This window comes from Phaethon aethereus, assembly GCF_964289735.1.
Source record: "Phaethon aethereus genome assembly, chromosome: 13".
Taxonomy (NCBI): domain Eukaryota; kingdom Metazoa; phylum Chordata; class Aves; order Phaethontiformes; family Phaethontidae; genus Phaethon; species Phaethon aethereus.
This window is the reverse complement of record NC_138589.1, coordinates 946,827-964,044: the sequence shown is the minus strand read 5'-3', so window position 1 is coordinate 964,044 and position 17,218 is coordinate 946,827. Positions and strand designations below refer to the sequence as shown.

Genomic DNA, 17,218 nt, shown 5'->3' with positions numbered 1-17,218 from the left:
CTCACCCAGCTCAAGTAACAGCACCCAGGCTGTCTGTCCTAGGATCAAGGAGACCTCAAGCCCTGCTGTTCTCTTGCCCTGTGCCTCAGTAGTCCCACTACGCTGGCTGGCAGACACCGATCGCTGTAAGAGTTTGAGGGGAGGATCACCACACCACCCAAAGACCCCACATCTAGGAGGAAGAAGCGTGGTTCTGCCCCCCTGGGCAGGGGAGGACACTGAAACCTACGTCACAGTCGCGGATGGCGTCCATGGCCAGCAGGTCATTTCCGTGCCGGAGCTGAAACTTCACCATCTCCTCAGCTGCACGGAGGTAGCCCAGCTCCTGCTCTTGTGCCTCGTTGCACTCCTTGATCAGGTCCTTCAGGAGCAGGGCATATTTGCTCATCCGCTGGATAGGTTTCAGCAGGTAGGAGGCCAGGTCCATCTTATCCCCGAGCTGCACCTGCTTAAACTGAGAAACACAGCAGAGAGTGAGGGAAGCAGCTTCCCATGGAGAGCCCCGTGCCCCCAGGTAGGCCCTGACACCCAGAGCTTGGCTGACTGGGGTACCCCGCTCACCCTGCGGGGAAATGCAAGGCCACAGGACCAATGCTGCTGTGTGCTGGGCTCCTTTCTAAAGCACCTCTGCCCCTGTCCCCCCACATACACTTGTGCAGAAAGGTAGTGCTGAGCATGCCTCAGGCAGGAAAGTTGGGCTCATTTAAACAGATCAGCGACCCAAACACCGAGAGCAATCGTGATGTACGCAGTGGAATTTACCTTGAAGAAGGTATTCCCATGGCTGGCCAGCAGCGAGTCCGACTTTGGCTTGTTCTTGCTATACAATGCATACATCCCAAACTGGTCTTTCTGCAAAAGAGATCCCTGCCTGAGACCAATGCACACCCGGGACACAGCAACAGCCATGCCCGGGGCTGGTTGCTAGTACTTCTGCCTCTCCCAGGCTGCACCAGAGCCTCCTACGGCATCAGGAATGACTTTGCTTCGAGTTCATTAAGAGGCAGGGAATATTCTTGTCATCCTCCTCTTACAGTAGCTAGGACTTTTTAATCCACTGCCCCATTTACCCCTTACATACCCCAACTGTTCGGCTGGTAGCAGCACACCTGTGCGGGGCAGCTGAGCTTAACATTGATGCCCCACGTTTCTCCCTAGCAGCCCTTTTCATTCTTGAAATGAAAGAGCATTCTCGAATGCTCTTCTGAGCAGCATGCCCACACCCCTCCACTCACTGGAGTCCTTCCACACCGACACCACAGGCAGAAGACGGGGTAAGAGATGCCCCTGCAGGAGCAGATGGGCTTTAAGGAGCAGACATTTTGCTTCCCTAGCAGTGTCTCTTGGTAACAAAGAGCAACAGGAAAAGCAAAGAGCATCTGCTGCTGCCTGGGCTCAGCCACACCGAGTCATCCAAGTCCAACCAGCATTTGAGCTGGCAGGGGACAATCCAACCTGGCACAGGGCAGTCCTCCCACTCCCAAAGAGCCACAGCCCCCTAACATGCAGGTGAGCGGCCAAACGTGTAGGCACTGCTAGGCGTAGGAGCCCAACCCCAGGGGGAAGGTGCTGACGCCTCACGTGTCGGAGGAAGCAGTGGCTGACTCGCAGCGGGTGGTTGCAGCAGCTCTCGAGCTCCCGCAGGAAGTACTGGCTGTGGAAGTCGTAGAGTTTCTCCAGGTTCCCAAAAATGACGCTGCGCTTCCCACGCAGGTCCTGGGGGAGGTCGAGGCGCTCCATCTCGGGGAAGTAGCTATCGATGATGTAGCAAAGCGACCTCACGTATTCCCGCTCCGTGGTTACCATCTCGTCAATGATGTGCCGCAGCTTGCTGCAATAGGAAACACTCAGCCCTGCTGCAGCAGTCAAGAGCACCTGTAAAGCACTGGGCTACCCCTAGAGAAGCTCTCCCTAAAACCCAATGGGGAGAGGAGATGATCCCTGAGCACCATCCAAGCTCAGATTCACAACCATCTGTGATGTCTCTGACCTCGAGCACTGAAAGTTCCTGGCTGACTCAAGGAACTGTTGGCTTTCCTGTTCAGGAAGGGCGAGCCCCAGGCTGGCTGTGGTCCTGACCCAACCTCAGCAGGACACGCACCCCCAGGTACACCCAGCCCCTGCTCTGAACACAACAGTCTGCCCTGCAAACGGCCGCACTCCTGAAACAACAGGGAAAGCTGAAGTCACGATAACTTCCACGAGGAGGAGACAGCCTGATGAGTGGATGCAGTGGGAGGCAACATTAACCCTGGGAGAATGCAAGTTCTGGACCCAGGTGCTGTTTGGGCTCTTCCCAGTAAGAATGAGAGCAGGAAACAAATCTCACTTCCCTTCATCAAACAGCAGTTCCTAGCATGGGTTGTTCCGCATGCCTCTGAAAGGATCGCTCCTAGGTACTCAGGGTTTCCACTGTGAGGCAGCGCAGCACCAAAAACAACTACTCCAACGTGTTGCTTTCCCTGCCTCCCAGCTTTCCCCCAAGCCTACTCCTGGCTGTTCAGAAGACCGACCAGCAGGGCTGCCTCAGTGCAGATGGATGGGAGGGCTGCTGCGTCGCTCCCTTGAGAAGCGAATCAGTTAACCTTCTGTCTGCTGCTGTTCCGGGGGCTTTCCTGACACATGCCGGGCTACCAGAGGCCCCTTCCAGAGGATTTCACTGTGCCCAACCATCCCATCTGGAGCAGAAGCAGTGAAGGAGCTCTGTGGTCCCCCTGCATCCAGCACTAGTTTCTCACTTTTAACACTATTTTTTTAACTTTAAAAAAAAAAAAAATCTTTTCCAGCAAGAGCAGCTGAAAGACCTGCCTGGTGACAAGAACAGCTCACATCCCTGGACTCTCCACATCCTTGGCACGTGGCAGTACAACAACAAAGTTGAGGTCCTCAAGGACAGAGAAGGAAAAGAACAAAAGCCAGCCGCAGGTCACTCAGACAGAGACCTCAGCCTCAAAAGGCTACAAACACCCTCTTACCTGTAAGGCAGCTGTCACAGGGTACTGGAAGTGCCCCACACCTTTCCGGGTACAGCCACCCCAAAAGTGGGGTGGGATGATGCACTGTCCTTTTCCTCTCCCGCTGCACCTCTACCACTGGCTTGCTAGGTCCCCGAGTGCTACATCCCTGCAAACCCTCGTCCCCTAACGCCAGCAATGCTCAGAGACTCCCTCCCCGGCCTGGGAACTGCCCCTTCCCCTCTTAGGAAGGAAGAGCAAGAGATCCCGCTTCTCTGCCACCTCACGCAGGCACATGCCAGGCTGAGTGCAGGGAAGCTGGAGCTCTACCTCTCTATCCATCTGCCCCATTCCCGTTGGAAAGTAGCTGTCACTGCACAGCTCTTCACATCTTGGCTGCCTGACTTCTCGCTACCCAGAGACCGCAGCACCGAGTGTCACAGCCACTTACCTGCCCCAGCTCTTGGCTTCCGACACAGAGAGGCAGCCCCTCTGTCCCTCCAGCAGGCAGTCCGCAGCCCAGCTGTGAGCGGCTTGCTGCCGCAGCGCAAAAGTCCTGTCCACCAGCTCAGTACTGCTCACCTCCAGGCCTTTAATAAAGACGCCGGTGTTGCCATATCTGGCCGGCTCGCTCAGTGTCCTCTGGCAGCCTGACCACAGGCTCTCACCGCAAGGGAGGTCAAAGCTTTGGGCCTTCCGGAGCATCCTCCTAGGAGGCAGCTTCCCAGAGGCTGGAGTGGAGGTGCAGGATGGCTTCACCTCCAGGGTTTCTAATATGCTCTCCAGGTTTGGCTTTTCTTCAGGCAGCTTTGGAGACTTGGAGGCCCCGCTGGCAAAGGAAACTCCGCTCGAGTGAGGACCAGGGCTGAGAGCAGCTTGGCAGGCAAATTCTTCCCTAGCACTGACATCACCAGGGCAGCTCGGGGAGGGCGAGGAAGCTTTCTCCTTAGTCCACCCCGAAGCGCGGTTGGACCTGCTGCAGCAGTGGGATGCATTGCAAGTCCTGTCCCAGTGGGACCCGGAGGTTGCCCCCTCAGAGTGCCTCCGGTGGGACAGACTGCCAGCCTGGGGCTGCTCCCCTGCAGCCGGTTTGCGGTCTGACAGCAGAGACCTCCTTGTTCTCAAGGCTGCTTCAAGTTTCTTTTCAAAAACCAGCTTGGTCTCCTGGCATTTGGACCATGCAAATTTCCACTGCTTGAGTCCCTTGTCACTCTTCAGCTCACAGGCCAGCTCCTTCATCTCCTGGAACCGGGCATCGCTGATGTCCGGGTGCTGCCCCTTGTAACTCTCCAGGCACTTGATCACACCTGCACAGTGCTCGGCAGAGCTGCAGTCCTCCATGCTAATGCAGGCAAGGTGTCGCATCCCTTCCAAGGCCCACTCGTACGCCTGCAGAGAGCAAGAACAAAAGGCAACAGCCAGTAAGAGGGATTCGGGGAAGAATAACCCTAATTCGGCACCTAAAGCGCAAGACGAGAGAAAGGATCAGTGTGTGGTCACCACAGCTCCTCCAGCGTGAGGGGAGGGGGGACTGCTATTGTCAATGGGGCTTAACAATTCAGCAAAACAAACAGCTCCTTATACAGAGGGCTTCAGCTGTGCTGGCTGCTCTGCCCCAGCTCCACCTCCCCGTCAGGTCCCTGTGACGCCGGGCACCCATGCTGCTGGGCACATTTGTCTTCTCCGGGCAGGGGAAGCTGTTGCCAATGCTGCAGGGATTCACACCTCAGTGTGGTCCTGCTCAGTGTAAAACCTGGAACTCGCCCTCCTCCTTTGCCCAGCCATTCTCAGCACTACCACGCAGGACGAGGGGGCATTGGTAAGCTGCTGGGAATGGGATTGCCGTTTCCCTGGAGCTGACAGCATGCAGAGGCCTGGAGCTGGAATCAGAGCTGGGCTCTGTGGGTCGCCCCGAGTGCTCTGACCCGTCCTTGCAGCAAGTAGGAGTCTGAGACCGTGCAAGCTCAGTGCATTTCCCATGCCTGTTGGCACCCGAGTGGTGTGCTGTGCCCTGCCTACCTGCCTGGCCCTGCTTGCTCCTGCGTTACATGCTTGTACTGGTTAGTTGAATATCGAGCTCAGCAGTTTATTTCTAATACTCCAGGAATGCTGGAAGCAGTTTCATGGGGTTTAACTCTAACAGCAGTGCTTGTGCTGGCCTTGCTAAAACAGCTCTGCCGTATCGGTCGAACAAGAGGAGCGGGACAAATGGCTGATGAAGCACCGTCCGCTAAGACCTGCCTGTCATCGATAAAAACGAGAGGCAAAGCAAACGTCTGAATTACTCGGGCCCATAAGCCACTACTTTCTCTATAAAGCAGGAATGATGACTAGGTTTAACGATGGAGTGAATAAGATGTGACCAGCTGCCATAAGCCTGGCCAGGGAACTTCACTGCTCATCAGTGAGAACACAGAGTTATTTATTAAAATGAGATGCACAACACAGGGAAAACATCCACGACAGACCTGCCTGGCACCTTCCACCAACTGCCCGAGAGTGGTGGATGTGTGGAAACACCACAGGCTGCCCTTGAAGTGAACCAGAGCAGAGAGCTTAAAGCACTTATTTTTATGCCAAATAAGAGCCTCAGACACCAAGAAAATCCATCCAAGCTTCATGCAGACACGGAGCAGATGCTGTGTCCCCATCAGCGACGACGTGGTGGTCGAACAGATCAGGTGCCAGGCTCCTCTCTGCTGTCAGCAGGGCAGGAGGTGCTTCATTCACATGGTGCCTAGCCCCCCGATGGCGACGGCGACCAGAGCCAGGCACTGCTGTTCGTATGAGAGCTGAATGCCAGCACATGAGGGCAGCCCGCAGACCGAGCAGAGTCACTCCAGGGACGGATGCCACTGGAGCTCCCGCAGGCCGTCCGCATTACTCTTTCAGGCTGCAGCTGCGCGGCGTGCGTGCAGCCAGGCCCATTACTCATGCGGAGCAAGGAGCTGCTTCAGAAACATCAGCAGCTGCTCGGGGGAAACACTTCTCAAACAGCCTCATGCAACCACAGTGCAGAACAATCGAGAGAGCAGCAGCCCCCTCGCCTCCCATCACCTAGCCTAGCGCAGCAACAGGCCCCTGACCTGCCTCTTTCTCGAGCCAGGCTTTATGCTTTAGACTTGCCCGCTGCTGGGGGCCAGGAGGGGCGTGCAAAGGCAGAGGACGTGCCAGACCCTGGTGAGAATCTGCATTTATCCGTGATGGGGAGGGTCTTTTATTCCCTGAAGGCAGAAGCACGTCAGGGCGAGGTGAAACGCTGACTGCGGCGGAGGCTGGCCGATCCGCACAGCGGTGACAGATGGCCTATTTTTCTGCGGGTTTTTTTGAGCAGCTCCCTCCAGCTGTAGGCAAACCAACACCAGCCTCTTCCAGCTCTGCGCTGACCAGGGGCTGGCCATCAGCGTGGGCTGAGGGCAGATCTCGCCGTTCTGGCTGTAGAGGTCAATGGGTGATCCTGACTGAAGGCTGCACGCTGGCTCCCTTTCGCTCACTGATGGCTCTGAAAGAGGGTGCTGAGGACAACGTGCAGGAGAGGTACAGCCAGCAGGCCAGCCTAGCCTTTACAGCAGCCAGGTGAGAAAGCAGCCACCCTGTGAAGGCCTTCTCAGAGGCTGGGGACCTCACTTCCATGAGCAGATGGGAGAGAGAGAGAGAGAAAAGAGGCTGCTTTTATTTCTAGGAAAGTCCGAAGATCTGCATGGGGCCACGGCAAGGAGGAATCAGGGCTGCAAACCACACAGGGAGGCAGTCCCGCCACCTCTCATCTTCATGTGGTATCTGTCTGTTCTTGGCAAGGACTCCAAGGGCTGCGCAAAAATGACTCTCAATCTCAGTGGCATTTCTTCCATCCCCAGCGCCTGTTGCAGGCTAGTGAATAGCTCAGCTTTGTTCCCTGCACAATGGAAGCAGCCCTCCACACCCTGCTGCTTGCTTGGTAACATGCTAAGTGGCCACCAAGGGTTTGTCCAGTCACACCATGCGCCTCAACCACCCCTTTCAGCACATGAAATGGCAGCCCTCTCCACGGACCACGTGCGCCCTGGCACCCAGGGGGGAACATCCTCGTGCAGGCAGGGGTATTGCCGTCATCTCTATGCTGGTAAGTTTGCAAAGCAGGCTCAGCTAAGCCAGGATGCTGCCCTCCAGCTGTGGCGCTTTTGGGGAAGCAGGCAGCCCTACAGGTTCTCTACCAAGCTGCAAGAGCTGCTCGGATAGAAGAGGCGGCACCTGTGTACAGGGAAGCTGAATCTTCCAAACTATGTCTGGTACAGGCTCTTTCCTGCCTGGTTCCTCAGCTTTTGATCTTTACAGACAAGTCGTTACTGAAACTCTCAATTACAGGCTTGAAGACAAACATGCTTCCTGCAGACACAGGGCTGACCTATGCAGCAGCTATGTGAGGAGTCAGCAACAGGTTGGTCCTGCCAGGCTGCCCAGGGAGGCAGGGGCTCTTGGGGACCTGCCGTGCTGTAAGAAGAGACAGGGACTTCACTCAAGCATGAGGTGCAACCCTGAAGCCCATCACCCTGTGGTGGTCCCTGATATTTCACCAAAGCTTGCAGCGCATCAAGGACAGAAGCTCCTGTTGTCTTTGGCACCACCAAAGGCCAAGAGAAGCTGCTCGGCCCTGGCTCACAACACATTGCCAACACTGCATAGAAAGTTTTCCAGGGTCCTGGATCCTCACCTGAACCACCGTATCACACCTTCCCAAGCCAAACCTATCACAAACCCACCAGATGCCCCTCATACTCAAGGTCCAGTGATCTCCAATACACCTCTCTGGGTAACCAAGGCAGGAGATTATAATTGTGCAGACATATATAATTATAAATGTACAGACATATGCCAGAAGGGGCAATTTCAAGGGGGCCTACCTTAGTCCAAACCTTCTCCTTTGTCTCTTACTGTGGGGAGATGATGATTATAACTCTAATCTTTCTCGTCATGTAGGAAACTGGATGCCTGAATAGCCAGAGGTAGGTTGAGTAGGCAGAACACAAGCCCTCCAACCTTCTGCAGAAGAAAAATGCACCTAGGTGGGTGACACAACTCTGCTGCTAGAAGGTTTCCTTCTAAAATCTGAAGGGACCGCACAGGGGAGCAGAGACAGGGATGCTAAAAAGCCAGGACTGATCCTGATGGGAGCAACGATACAGACAGGGATGCAAGAACAGCTGTGCGTACAGTGAACTGAAGCACAGCAACAAGACAGGCCGAGTCCCCCGTCCTTCTGTGACCACGTCCCAGGACTGCAAGCCCCCCAACTCCCCTGCTTTTCTACAACACAGAGAGAGGGAAGCAGCATGACAGCAGGGAACATTGCCAAGGACAGTGAAAAAGAAACCATCATCATCAAAGAAGCCCTGATCCAGCTTGCGTGCAGCTCCTATACGCAAGCTGTGCTCCCCTCTGCTGTTTGTCAGACACAGCTCATCACCAGGTTTTGCGGTAAGAAACAACTGCACAACTCCCCATTTAACAAGACCTTCTCTCACCACCACTAAGTTTGCTCTAAAATGAGGCTGGCTTGCAAAGGAGACAGAATGAGTGCAGCTAGAAGAGATCACAGCATCACAAGGACCGATCCAAACGCTTCCCCAACAGTTATACATGGTGCCATGTAGGCACCAACTCCCACAGCTGCCCTGCTCTGCCAGCAGCCCCCAGGGTCTTGGCACTGAACCCTGCAGAGCCGAGATGCCGCTCACAGTGCAAGAGTAAAGACTGACAGGGCACTTACCACAACACAAGTCCAAAATAAATATTGCTTTTGCATAGAAATGCCTGTTCCCAGGTGTGCTCCCCTCATTACAGATGCTCATTTGGGCTTATTCCCTCTAAAATCCAACTTGGCTTTAGACTGCATTGAGAACTGACTCCGCTCACAACACTGATGTGTCCCCTGCACACACAGCATTAGCAGGGACCTGTGGCCGGAGATCGCCTTGTATGCTGACAGTTCAGAAGGACCACAATTCAAAAGCCACTTTACATCAAAATATATTGAAAGGAAAATTATACTGGCTAAAACCTTATTGTCACAAGAGCTGTCAGGTGGCAAACAGTGGCAAGCCTGTCTCTCTGCTACCTCGCAGGGACCAAGGAGCTGCAGTAGAAAGCGGTCGGCTCACCGCTCGCTTGGATCTGCTTCGCGCTTCCCTCAGGCTCCAACCCACTGACACTGAGAGCACCCATGAAGGAAGGGGCAGGGGGGAGAGCGAGACTTCAGGACCTGCAGATGACCCCCTGGGCAAGTTGATTAGTGGCTTAAAAACAGCCCTCATCCTACCTTCCCATCTGTACAGAGCGGGTCCATATCCTGGCTGCGCCCAGCTCTGTGCTGTACATTACCATCCCCTATGGCCGGGTCACCGCTTCGGTGCATCATCTCAGCTCCAGCTATTCACAAGCAAATGCTGCTAGCCTAAATACCAGATTGAGAAGCCCTGGTAACCAGAGACAAGGCGGAGGGGGAAGGGGCCGCACTTCACACGAGAACTACTGAAGTGTGCGGAGAACACCCCGACTGGGCACAGGCCAGATCCCCTTTCTTTCAATGCAAAAAGAGGGTGAGAAAACATCCCAACCAACACCAAATTCAAGCAAAATTCAAAGCAAGTCACCACACAAGTGCTTTGGAGAAGAGAGTGATCCCTCCTAGACATTGCAACGCTTTTTCCGCATCTCTAAAAGCCAAAGCCCCGCTCGCTTCTAGTGAGATTTGTGGCTCTGCAAGCTGGCAGCCGCACTTGGATGTACAAAAAAAACCATGTAATTTCAGAGCATAAGCATTTCAGCAAAGCCACTGAGTTCAAAGTCTCCTCTCTACGCAGAGGTTCGCTGTTACTGTCTTCCCCACCCTGCAGCATTTGACTTTTCCAAACTGCATTTGAAGCCCTGCCTGGGATTTGTGAGCAGCAGAAACCAAACTAAACAAAACTGTCCCCTATGTGGGATGTAGCTGGTAAAAGCTCAGAAAGGACTCACCCTCTTGACATAAAAAGCTAAACCGTTTCTGAGTTGTTGCGTAGCTCACAGTACCTCCTCCTTCTCTCTGCAAGGGAGGAAAGCCCACTAAAATCACCAGTTTGCCTAAAACTAGCTACTAAGGAAAGTAGCCTTTAAACCCTGTATTTGCATTTCTGCCTGTTACCAAGTGCCAGATGCTGAACAAACACTGAGGGAGGGCAAAGGATGAGAGAAGCGCAGCCTACAAACCCCTCGGGTTTAAGCATACAACAAGAGAACAGCTAGATACCCACAGCTGGGCAGAAGAGAAGAAGGGGTCAGGGAAGCAGCACCGGTCAGGGTTGGTCTCAGCACACCGCAGCCCAACCGATCATCGAAGCGCGCTTGTTAGAGCGACGTGCTTGGAAATCCTTTTGCAGCAGCGCTCCAGGTGAACACAAACAGAGCTCAAAAACCCCTTCGTTTCCCCTCTGGGCAGCCAGGCTTGACAAGTCCAGGAAAGTCTAATTACAGGAGAATATAATTAGATAAAATAGGATTGCACCCGATTTCTGCTCTCTTGACGACAGCATGAGGACCCAAAGGGCAAATGTGGCTCATCGTGCTGGAGCTGGCACGCAGGATGCGTGCTTGCCCTTCTTCTCTTGAACTGCTGCAACTGCCGGGCAACACCTAGGATAGCTCCATTAGGAACAGGCTGACTCAACTGATGATCACAACAAGCCACAACAATCCCTGCTTTGGTACAATTCAGAACTTCCACAGACCAGCCTGTGCCAGCTTTACTATATATTTATAAATGTGTATATATAATGTGTACACACACGTATATATTTGAATGTAAAATACTTACACGTGTAAAATTACTCCCTAGGAAGCTGGAAAGCAAGGGGCTGAGATTTGCCCTCCCCACAGCTTACACTGCTTTGCAGCTGCAGAAGATCTCCCCACAGCCAGCAATCTTCCCTCAATTTTTCCTTTTTGCTCCACCGTCGCTTATGACTTTGCACCTTTGGGTAAATTCTGGACTGATTTTCTCTGCCCCTTTTCTTTTTGTCCCACCAAGGGGATTTTCCTCTACATTTAAAAACTCCTGAGCCCAAAGAACCACACTGAGTTTGCTCACAGTGAAATCAGAACCTTTAATGTTTGCATTTGCTGCAGGCCAGCTTTTTCACGTTTGAGGCACTGCCTGTCTTTTCATCAGCTTTGTGCACTGATTGCAAAGGTTTTTTTGTCAATGAAATTCTGCTCACAACCCCTTCTTACCAGAAGTAAGAGCAGATTCTGTTTCCCTGCCTTGGTGAATATTATCTTCCCTCCTTTCTGATGCTTCACCAGTTACAAACCCAAACTGCATGCCGAAGTCTGCTTTGGCCACCGTCCTCCCCTCCAACTGGAATCTGGTGGCTGGTCCTTCCTTTGGCTACAGCCTACGCCAGTCACTACAGAGTCACGGAACCATCTAAAAATTGACATGAAAAGTGTTACACATTGAGTGTAACTCACTGGTGGCTGAGAAAGCAGAAGGCATGAAGGAGCGAGCGTGTGTGTTTGTGGATGTACAACCACTGCCTAGGAGGAGGAAAAGGGCAGCATGTTTTCAGGCTTCTTTTACGGAATGGAACAACTCCCCTCTTTGGAGACAGCCACGAGCCTCACATTACCAGCCAGATTCAGGATCAAACCACAGCAAGATGCGTGAGTCAACCCGAAGCTGGCAACTTTGCACAACAGCAACAAATCACTCTGTTCAGAGACTGATGGCACCTCCAGAGGTGGGTGGTTGTTGGTTTTTTTTTTTTCGCATGCTTTGCTTTTACATCTGTCCCGACAGCCACATCATGACGCTGTACAAATACCCTGCTGTAATAGTACACCGCAGACCAGTGAGGACAGGCTGGACTGTGGTAGGTGTCTCCTGTCTCCTCTGCACTGGCTCCCTTCTAATGAGGTCCTCCAGGCCCAGCTGGGGATTGCGAAACCTCCAGTATGCCCTTGGACCTGGATGGAGGAGCGTGGCTGTTTTCTCTGTAGCCTTCAATTCGCATCCTTTCCCCCGTGACAAGCTGAGCCAAACTCTGCTTAATTACTCAATGATATGCTGGGACGTCTCTGCACTGCACTGCACTGCTGGAGCTTGTGCCTTTGGAGACATGGAGCTAAAACTGAACCCAGCAACCCAGCGCGTGTGTGGGGCCTCCTTTCTTCAGGGTAGCTGACAAGGCTAGAAATAGCTCCCCGGTTTAAGAGCATGCTACGATGTACTCGTCGGATGCGAGCCCCTGGGAAGCAGCCAAAGGAGCCTGGTCAGAGGCAGCGGGTGCTCAGGAGAACCCCGTCCATATGTCCAGGGCTTTGATATGCAGATGGGAGCCATTGTGAGCTCCAGCCCCATCTGTACGCCGAGGGGAGCTTCATGTCCAGATTGCTTGAACAGATCTATTTAACTCCCGTGACTAAAGGGAATTCCAGCCTCCAGGAGGATCCGAGCATCCAGATGGATGCCAGCACACAAACATTCATAAAAAAAAATCTGTCACCCTGAGCAGCTCTTATCCCACTATCAGAGTGGGGGGAAAAAAAGCACCCAAACCCAACATATTGCACACATGCACAAGGCCGGGGTCAGCCGAGGAAAAATGCCTGCTACCATCAGATCTTAGACCTCAAGTGCAACGCACTACCCTTGCGGCTCAGCTGCAACGTGAGCTGGGAAATCCCTAAACCTGCTGGAAGGAAGTGCTGCTTCCCTGCCATTAGTGACTGGCCACCAGCATCATGACCCTACAGGAGATCTGATCCCACCCGAGTCAAAGGGAAGCCTCAGACTTTCAGACAACTGTCAGTTTACGCACAGGTACAGCCAAAGGCACAGAGGAATATTTACTCAGAGTTTGCTCAAGGATGAAGGCACATCAAGCATTGCTCCCCTGCAAAAACAGCAGTGGCAGAACGTGTTGGCACTGCTGGGAGCAGGGAAGGCGGTTGAAGGGTGAGCAGTGTACATCCCAAAAAGATGCCATGCGCTGGCCTGGTATAGTATCCCTCATGGCATCCTCCTCTTCCTGCCATGCCCTCCAGTGAGGGGAGAATTCAGCCAGCACAGCAGGAGGGAGAAGGATCCCAGACAGACAGATCAAAGCTTTGCCCCCTGCATATGCCACAAAGACATGACACAGACCTCATACTGCACCAAAAGCAGAGCCTGCGGTGCTGGGGAAGGTGCTTAAAAGCATCTCAAGCCAAGAACCCCTCACCTTCAACTGCGAATTGTACTTGAATTTAGCATGTGAAAAACCCTAAATAATTCACTGCTAAAACTGAGGGACAAACTTACGCAGCAGTCTCACACCTGCGCCGTGCAACCAGCAAGCTACGGTTTAGCATTCACCTACTGTCACAGAGCTTGCTGGGAGCGAGGGGCACTGCTGCGATGCCAGTTTGGCAATAAAGTCATCGATGAAATGCAACAGAAAATAGCCCGGGCACCAGTAAACCTAGCAGTAAATTACTGGAGAAGTCATAAAACATAACAGTTTCCAAATAACTAATTTTGCAAGACAGAAAAATACAGGGGAGCTGTAGCACATCAGATGTAAACGGTCAAGACCTTGTTTGTGCAAGAGGGCTATCTCAAACTCCGAGGCAAAGCAGAAATTTTCTGATACGTGAACACGCTTTGATAGGAAAGTAAACATCAGAGGCTGATTAACCTTGCAAGACAACTTCTCCAGCAAAAACCTAGCAGAAAGGAGAAGGGAGAGATTTCATGCATTAACCTTGCATGAACTCTGCCAGAGGATCGATTTCCCAACCTCTAGGCTCATTCCCCCAACTGCTTCAGGCTGCGCATGAAAAAGGACACCCCTGAAATGGGAGAGCAAATCAGACTAGCTGTCTGTCTAGGGGCACGACTTTACAAGCGTAACTGAGGAAGGAGAGAAAGGAGAGAGAAAGAGAGAGGAGACAGCTGCTGTCAGACAATGCTGAAGCCAGACAACAGTGGCTTCCTCTGAATTTTGAGTTTCACAGCATCAGGAAGGCACATTGTGCTACTCCGATCTTCCTTCAGCATCTTCAGTACTTGCACCAGCAACCAGACGAAAGCTCTTATTTGGGAATTTCATGCAGCCCATCCCTGGAAGACTAACGCCAATCTCTGCCCAGCGGTAGAGAGAGGACAACACACGTTAAGCCTCTGTTACAAGCCACAGCAAAAAACTCATTTGCTCAGAGGTGCTGGGCGGCAAAGCCGTGTTCTGACCCACAGACAACTGCCAGCAAGAGAACAAGCACCGTGGCACAGACCTGCATCTCTGTTCATAATAAATGTGCTACAATAAGGACACATCAAATGCCCCTTTTTCCAATTCTCCAAAATCTCCTCCAAGCACACTCCCAGAGCAGGGAATCATAACATCCTTTCAGTAAAATTAACTCTCAAACTGTGCCAAACAGTCTGCAATGGGAGCGGGGGGGGGGGAAAGAAAAAAATGACACTTAGGTCACAGCCACTAGGATCCTTTCCAGCTTCCTACAGACCAGCATTCACAACCCTTCTTTCCTCATCAAAGACTAGGCAAAAAGAAACATCAATAATTTACTGCCTGAAGGGGACTTTTTTTTTTTCCTCCAAACCATCATCTGCGACATTATATCTGGTACATCATCAGAAACCGAGCACAGCAGAAAACAAGGTATCATAGGCAGGTCACTGTTCTGAATCTTTCGGGGAGAAGTGAGAGGTAATGACAACTGGGAAAGTCAGCTTATTTATCTTTATCATGCTCTGGATTTCTGCTGTCACATATAAGACCAGATCCATCTCTTGAAGCTGGGAACACTGTGCCAGCAGGTCTCAGTCACTCACCAGCCAGGAGCCCAAGCAAACCTTGGAGCAGCCGAGGAGAGCAGCCCTCTCTTGTGCTGTCCGCAACCTTTAAGCAGAAAGTCTGGACAGATCCAAAGGTCCCACCTGCCCTGTGCGTACACCCAGCTAGTCTGCAGGCATGCAATCCCAGCAACAACTTCTAGGCACAGTTAAATAATGCCCGATGAAACGATGATGCAATATCCTCTAAGAAAGAGAAAGAGGGACAGGCACTGCTGTATTACAGACAGCACAACCCTGGGATTCAGAGGGACCGTGCAAAGATGCACAGAGCCCACAGGGCTCTGAGCGCACAAAGACACACACAAAGCACTCTGATTCATGCTGGATGCATACGGACATGCGCAAGCGAGTGAAAAGCTTTCTCTACATGGTTTCCAAACAATCTCAATACAACTCGCACGTCAGCCGGGGCACCGGACGCTCGATACTTACAAGAGGGTTTTTGCTGTGTCTGTCCGTCTGCTGCTGGAGTCAGGACAAGTGTATCTGACTCCGAGGGAAGGTGCATGGAGATGTGCAGAGAGGCTCTCCTGCCAGCAGGGCCTGGATGGATGAGAAGAAGGGCCCCAAGCCCCACTTTGGGCCCCAGAGGCATCAACACTTGTTCAGGGGATGGAGTGCAAAAAGGCTGGCATTCCTACAGCAGCAAGGACAATGGGGAGGGATGAGGAGGCGCTGCCATAATCAAATGCAGGCTAGCTGGCCCTCCCCCAGGAAGGGCAGGCACCTCCTTCACTTGCCAAAGGCTTTGTTTTCTAAGCCACAAAGTGGCTGAGGAGGAGAGAGAGAGGAGGAGGAGGAGAGTGGAGGAGAACCCGCTGTGGGGGCAGAGCCACACCTAAGCACAGGTAACCCACTCTGCGAGAGCTGTCACCACAGCTGGAGAGGGGTTGGGCAAGACTCTGCCTGCTCCAAGCGGAGCTCAGAAGCGGCAGCTCCTTGCACGCAGCAGAAAGAGGCTGGGGTCAGCTGGAGATCACTACTGAGGAACCAGACTCGACACAGGCGTAATTACAGCCGGGGTCCTTCAAGAGAAGGGATCCAAGGGTGGCAGCCAGAGAACGCCACTGAAGGAGCAGCTCACGGAGCAGAGCCCAAAGAAATCCCAAGGGAAATGCTACCATTTCTCAACCATCCTCACCCCAACAATCCCAAGCGCCGGGCCTCCGAATGGCTTCTCTCAAAGTAAATGCAAGGCAAGGGTCCAAGCTGCAACAGGCTCCCAGGCCACGGCAGAACAATGCCCATGCTTTCCCCGAACGCCAAAAGAGGCAACATCTTGCACAACATCCTGACAAGCAGGAAAAGAGCCCCTGGGACTGCCTCAGGCCCTCCTGTAATGATACAGGTAGTTCAGCTGTGAGGCTCTGGGCATCACACGGCTGCAGGGAATGCAGGTGCTGAGCTGGTGTGATGGGACTCTGCCCTTGCTGGTTGGGTCAGTGCTTTCTTCCAACAGGGCAACTTTTGCCAGCAAAGTATCACGCGCCTTCGCTACTGACCTTCTGCAGGACTGGTTGTCGTCCCAGGGCTGGCAAGAGACCGTGCCGTGTGCTCTGGCTCATTAGTCGTGCCACTGCGAGTTAGGTAGCCATGGTCCTGACAGGGCGCACGGCTCTCAGGCGGGCCATTTCACGCCCGCAGACACAGGCAGCTGGGCACTTCGCTCATGGTAAAGTCAAGAGCATGCAGAGAGCTGGGGATGTAAGTGACCTGGGAAATAACTTCACCGAAAGAAAGCTTGAGAAAGGAAAACACGTGAAGGCTAAGAGAGTAGGCAAGGAGAGGGAGACTTGCTCTAGCTCCTCCCGGTGATGTGCCTATGGCAGTGCCACTGTGAAGCCAGGACAGGCAGCGAGAGCAAGGGGTACTGGGTCCACCGCCCTTGTAGGCACCCCAGAACAAAGCAGACATCAGTGCTTTTGGTACTACATACACACCCTTGCTTGCTCAGCTTCTCAGTTCTCCCCCAAAGCACTGTGGTGGTGCCAGATCCCAATGGAGTCTTGGAATTGAGTAAACAAGGGACAGCGGCCAGACCAGGCTTGGAGCCCCAGGAAGATGGTGGGTCCCCGAGTACGCCCGCACTGAGTCTGTGGTACTGAAAAACAATCCACTGCCCACAGTCAGAGATGGGGAAGGCAGCTTCCCTCACCGCTCCTCCTGCCTCAGCCCAGCCATCATCCAGCCCTTGTCAGGCACAGAGAGCTCCTGCCGCAAAGGAAGTGGGGACAAATGGAAACATCCAGCTTGGCAGCAGTCATGGCTTTGGGGAAGGAACCCTGCCAGCCCATGTGCAAGCTCCATGTGGTCTGGCCCAGCTCAGCCTGCCTCATCACAGGGAGCTCTCCCAGGCCATCAGGAGCTGCCAAGCAGTGAAAGATACAGTACA

At 53.1% G+C, this 17,218-nt stretch overlaps 1 protein-coding gene across 1 annotated transcript in view; it reads right to left on the bottom strand.

The window, feature by feature from the left end:
- Nucleotides 1-17,218, bottom strand: part of PLEKHG4 (pleckstrin homology and RhoGEF domain containing G4) — a gene marked incomplete at both ends in the record, with an annotated part of 82,887 nt that overhangs the window by 4,590 nt on the left and 61,079 nt on the right. Inside the window, 4 exons of the mRNA XM_082005617.1 lie at nucleotides 230-454; nucleotides 763-852; nucleotides 1,582-1,831; nucleotides 3,406-4,343. Of these exons, the coding sequence (XP_081861743.1) occupies nucleotides 230-454; nucleotides 763-852; nucleotides 1,582-1,831; nucleotides 3,406-4,343 (1,503 nt within the window). The remainder of the gene's footprint in view (nucleotides 1-229; nucleotides 455-762; nucleotides 853-1,581; nucleotides 1,832-3,405; nucleotides 4,344-17,218) is intronic.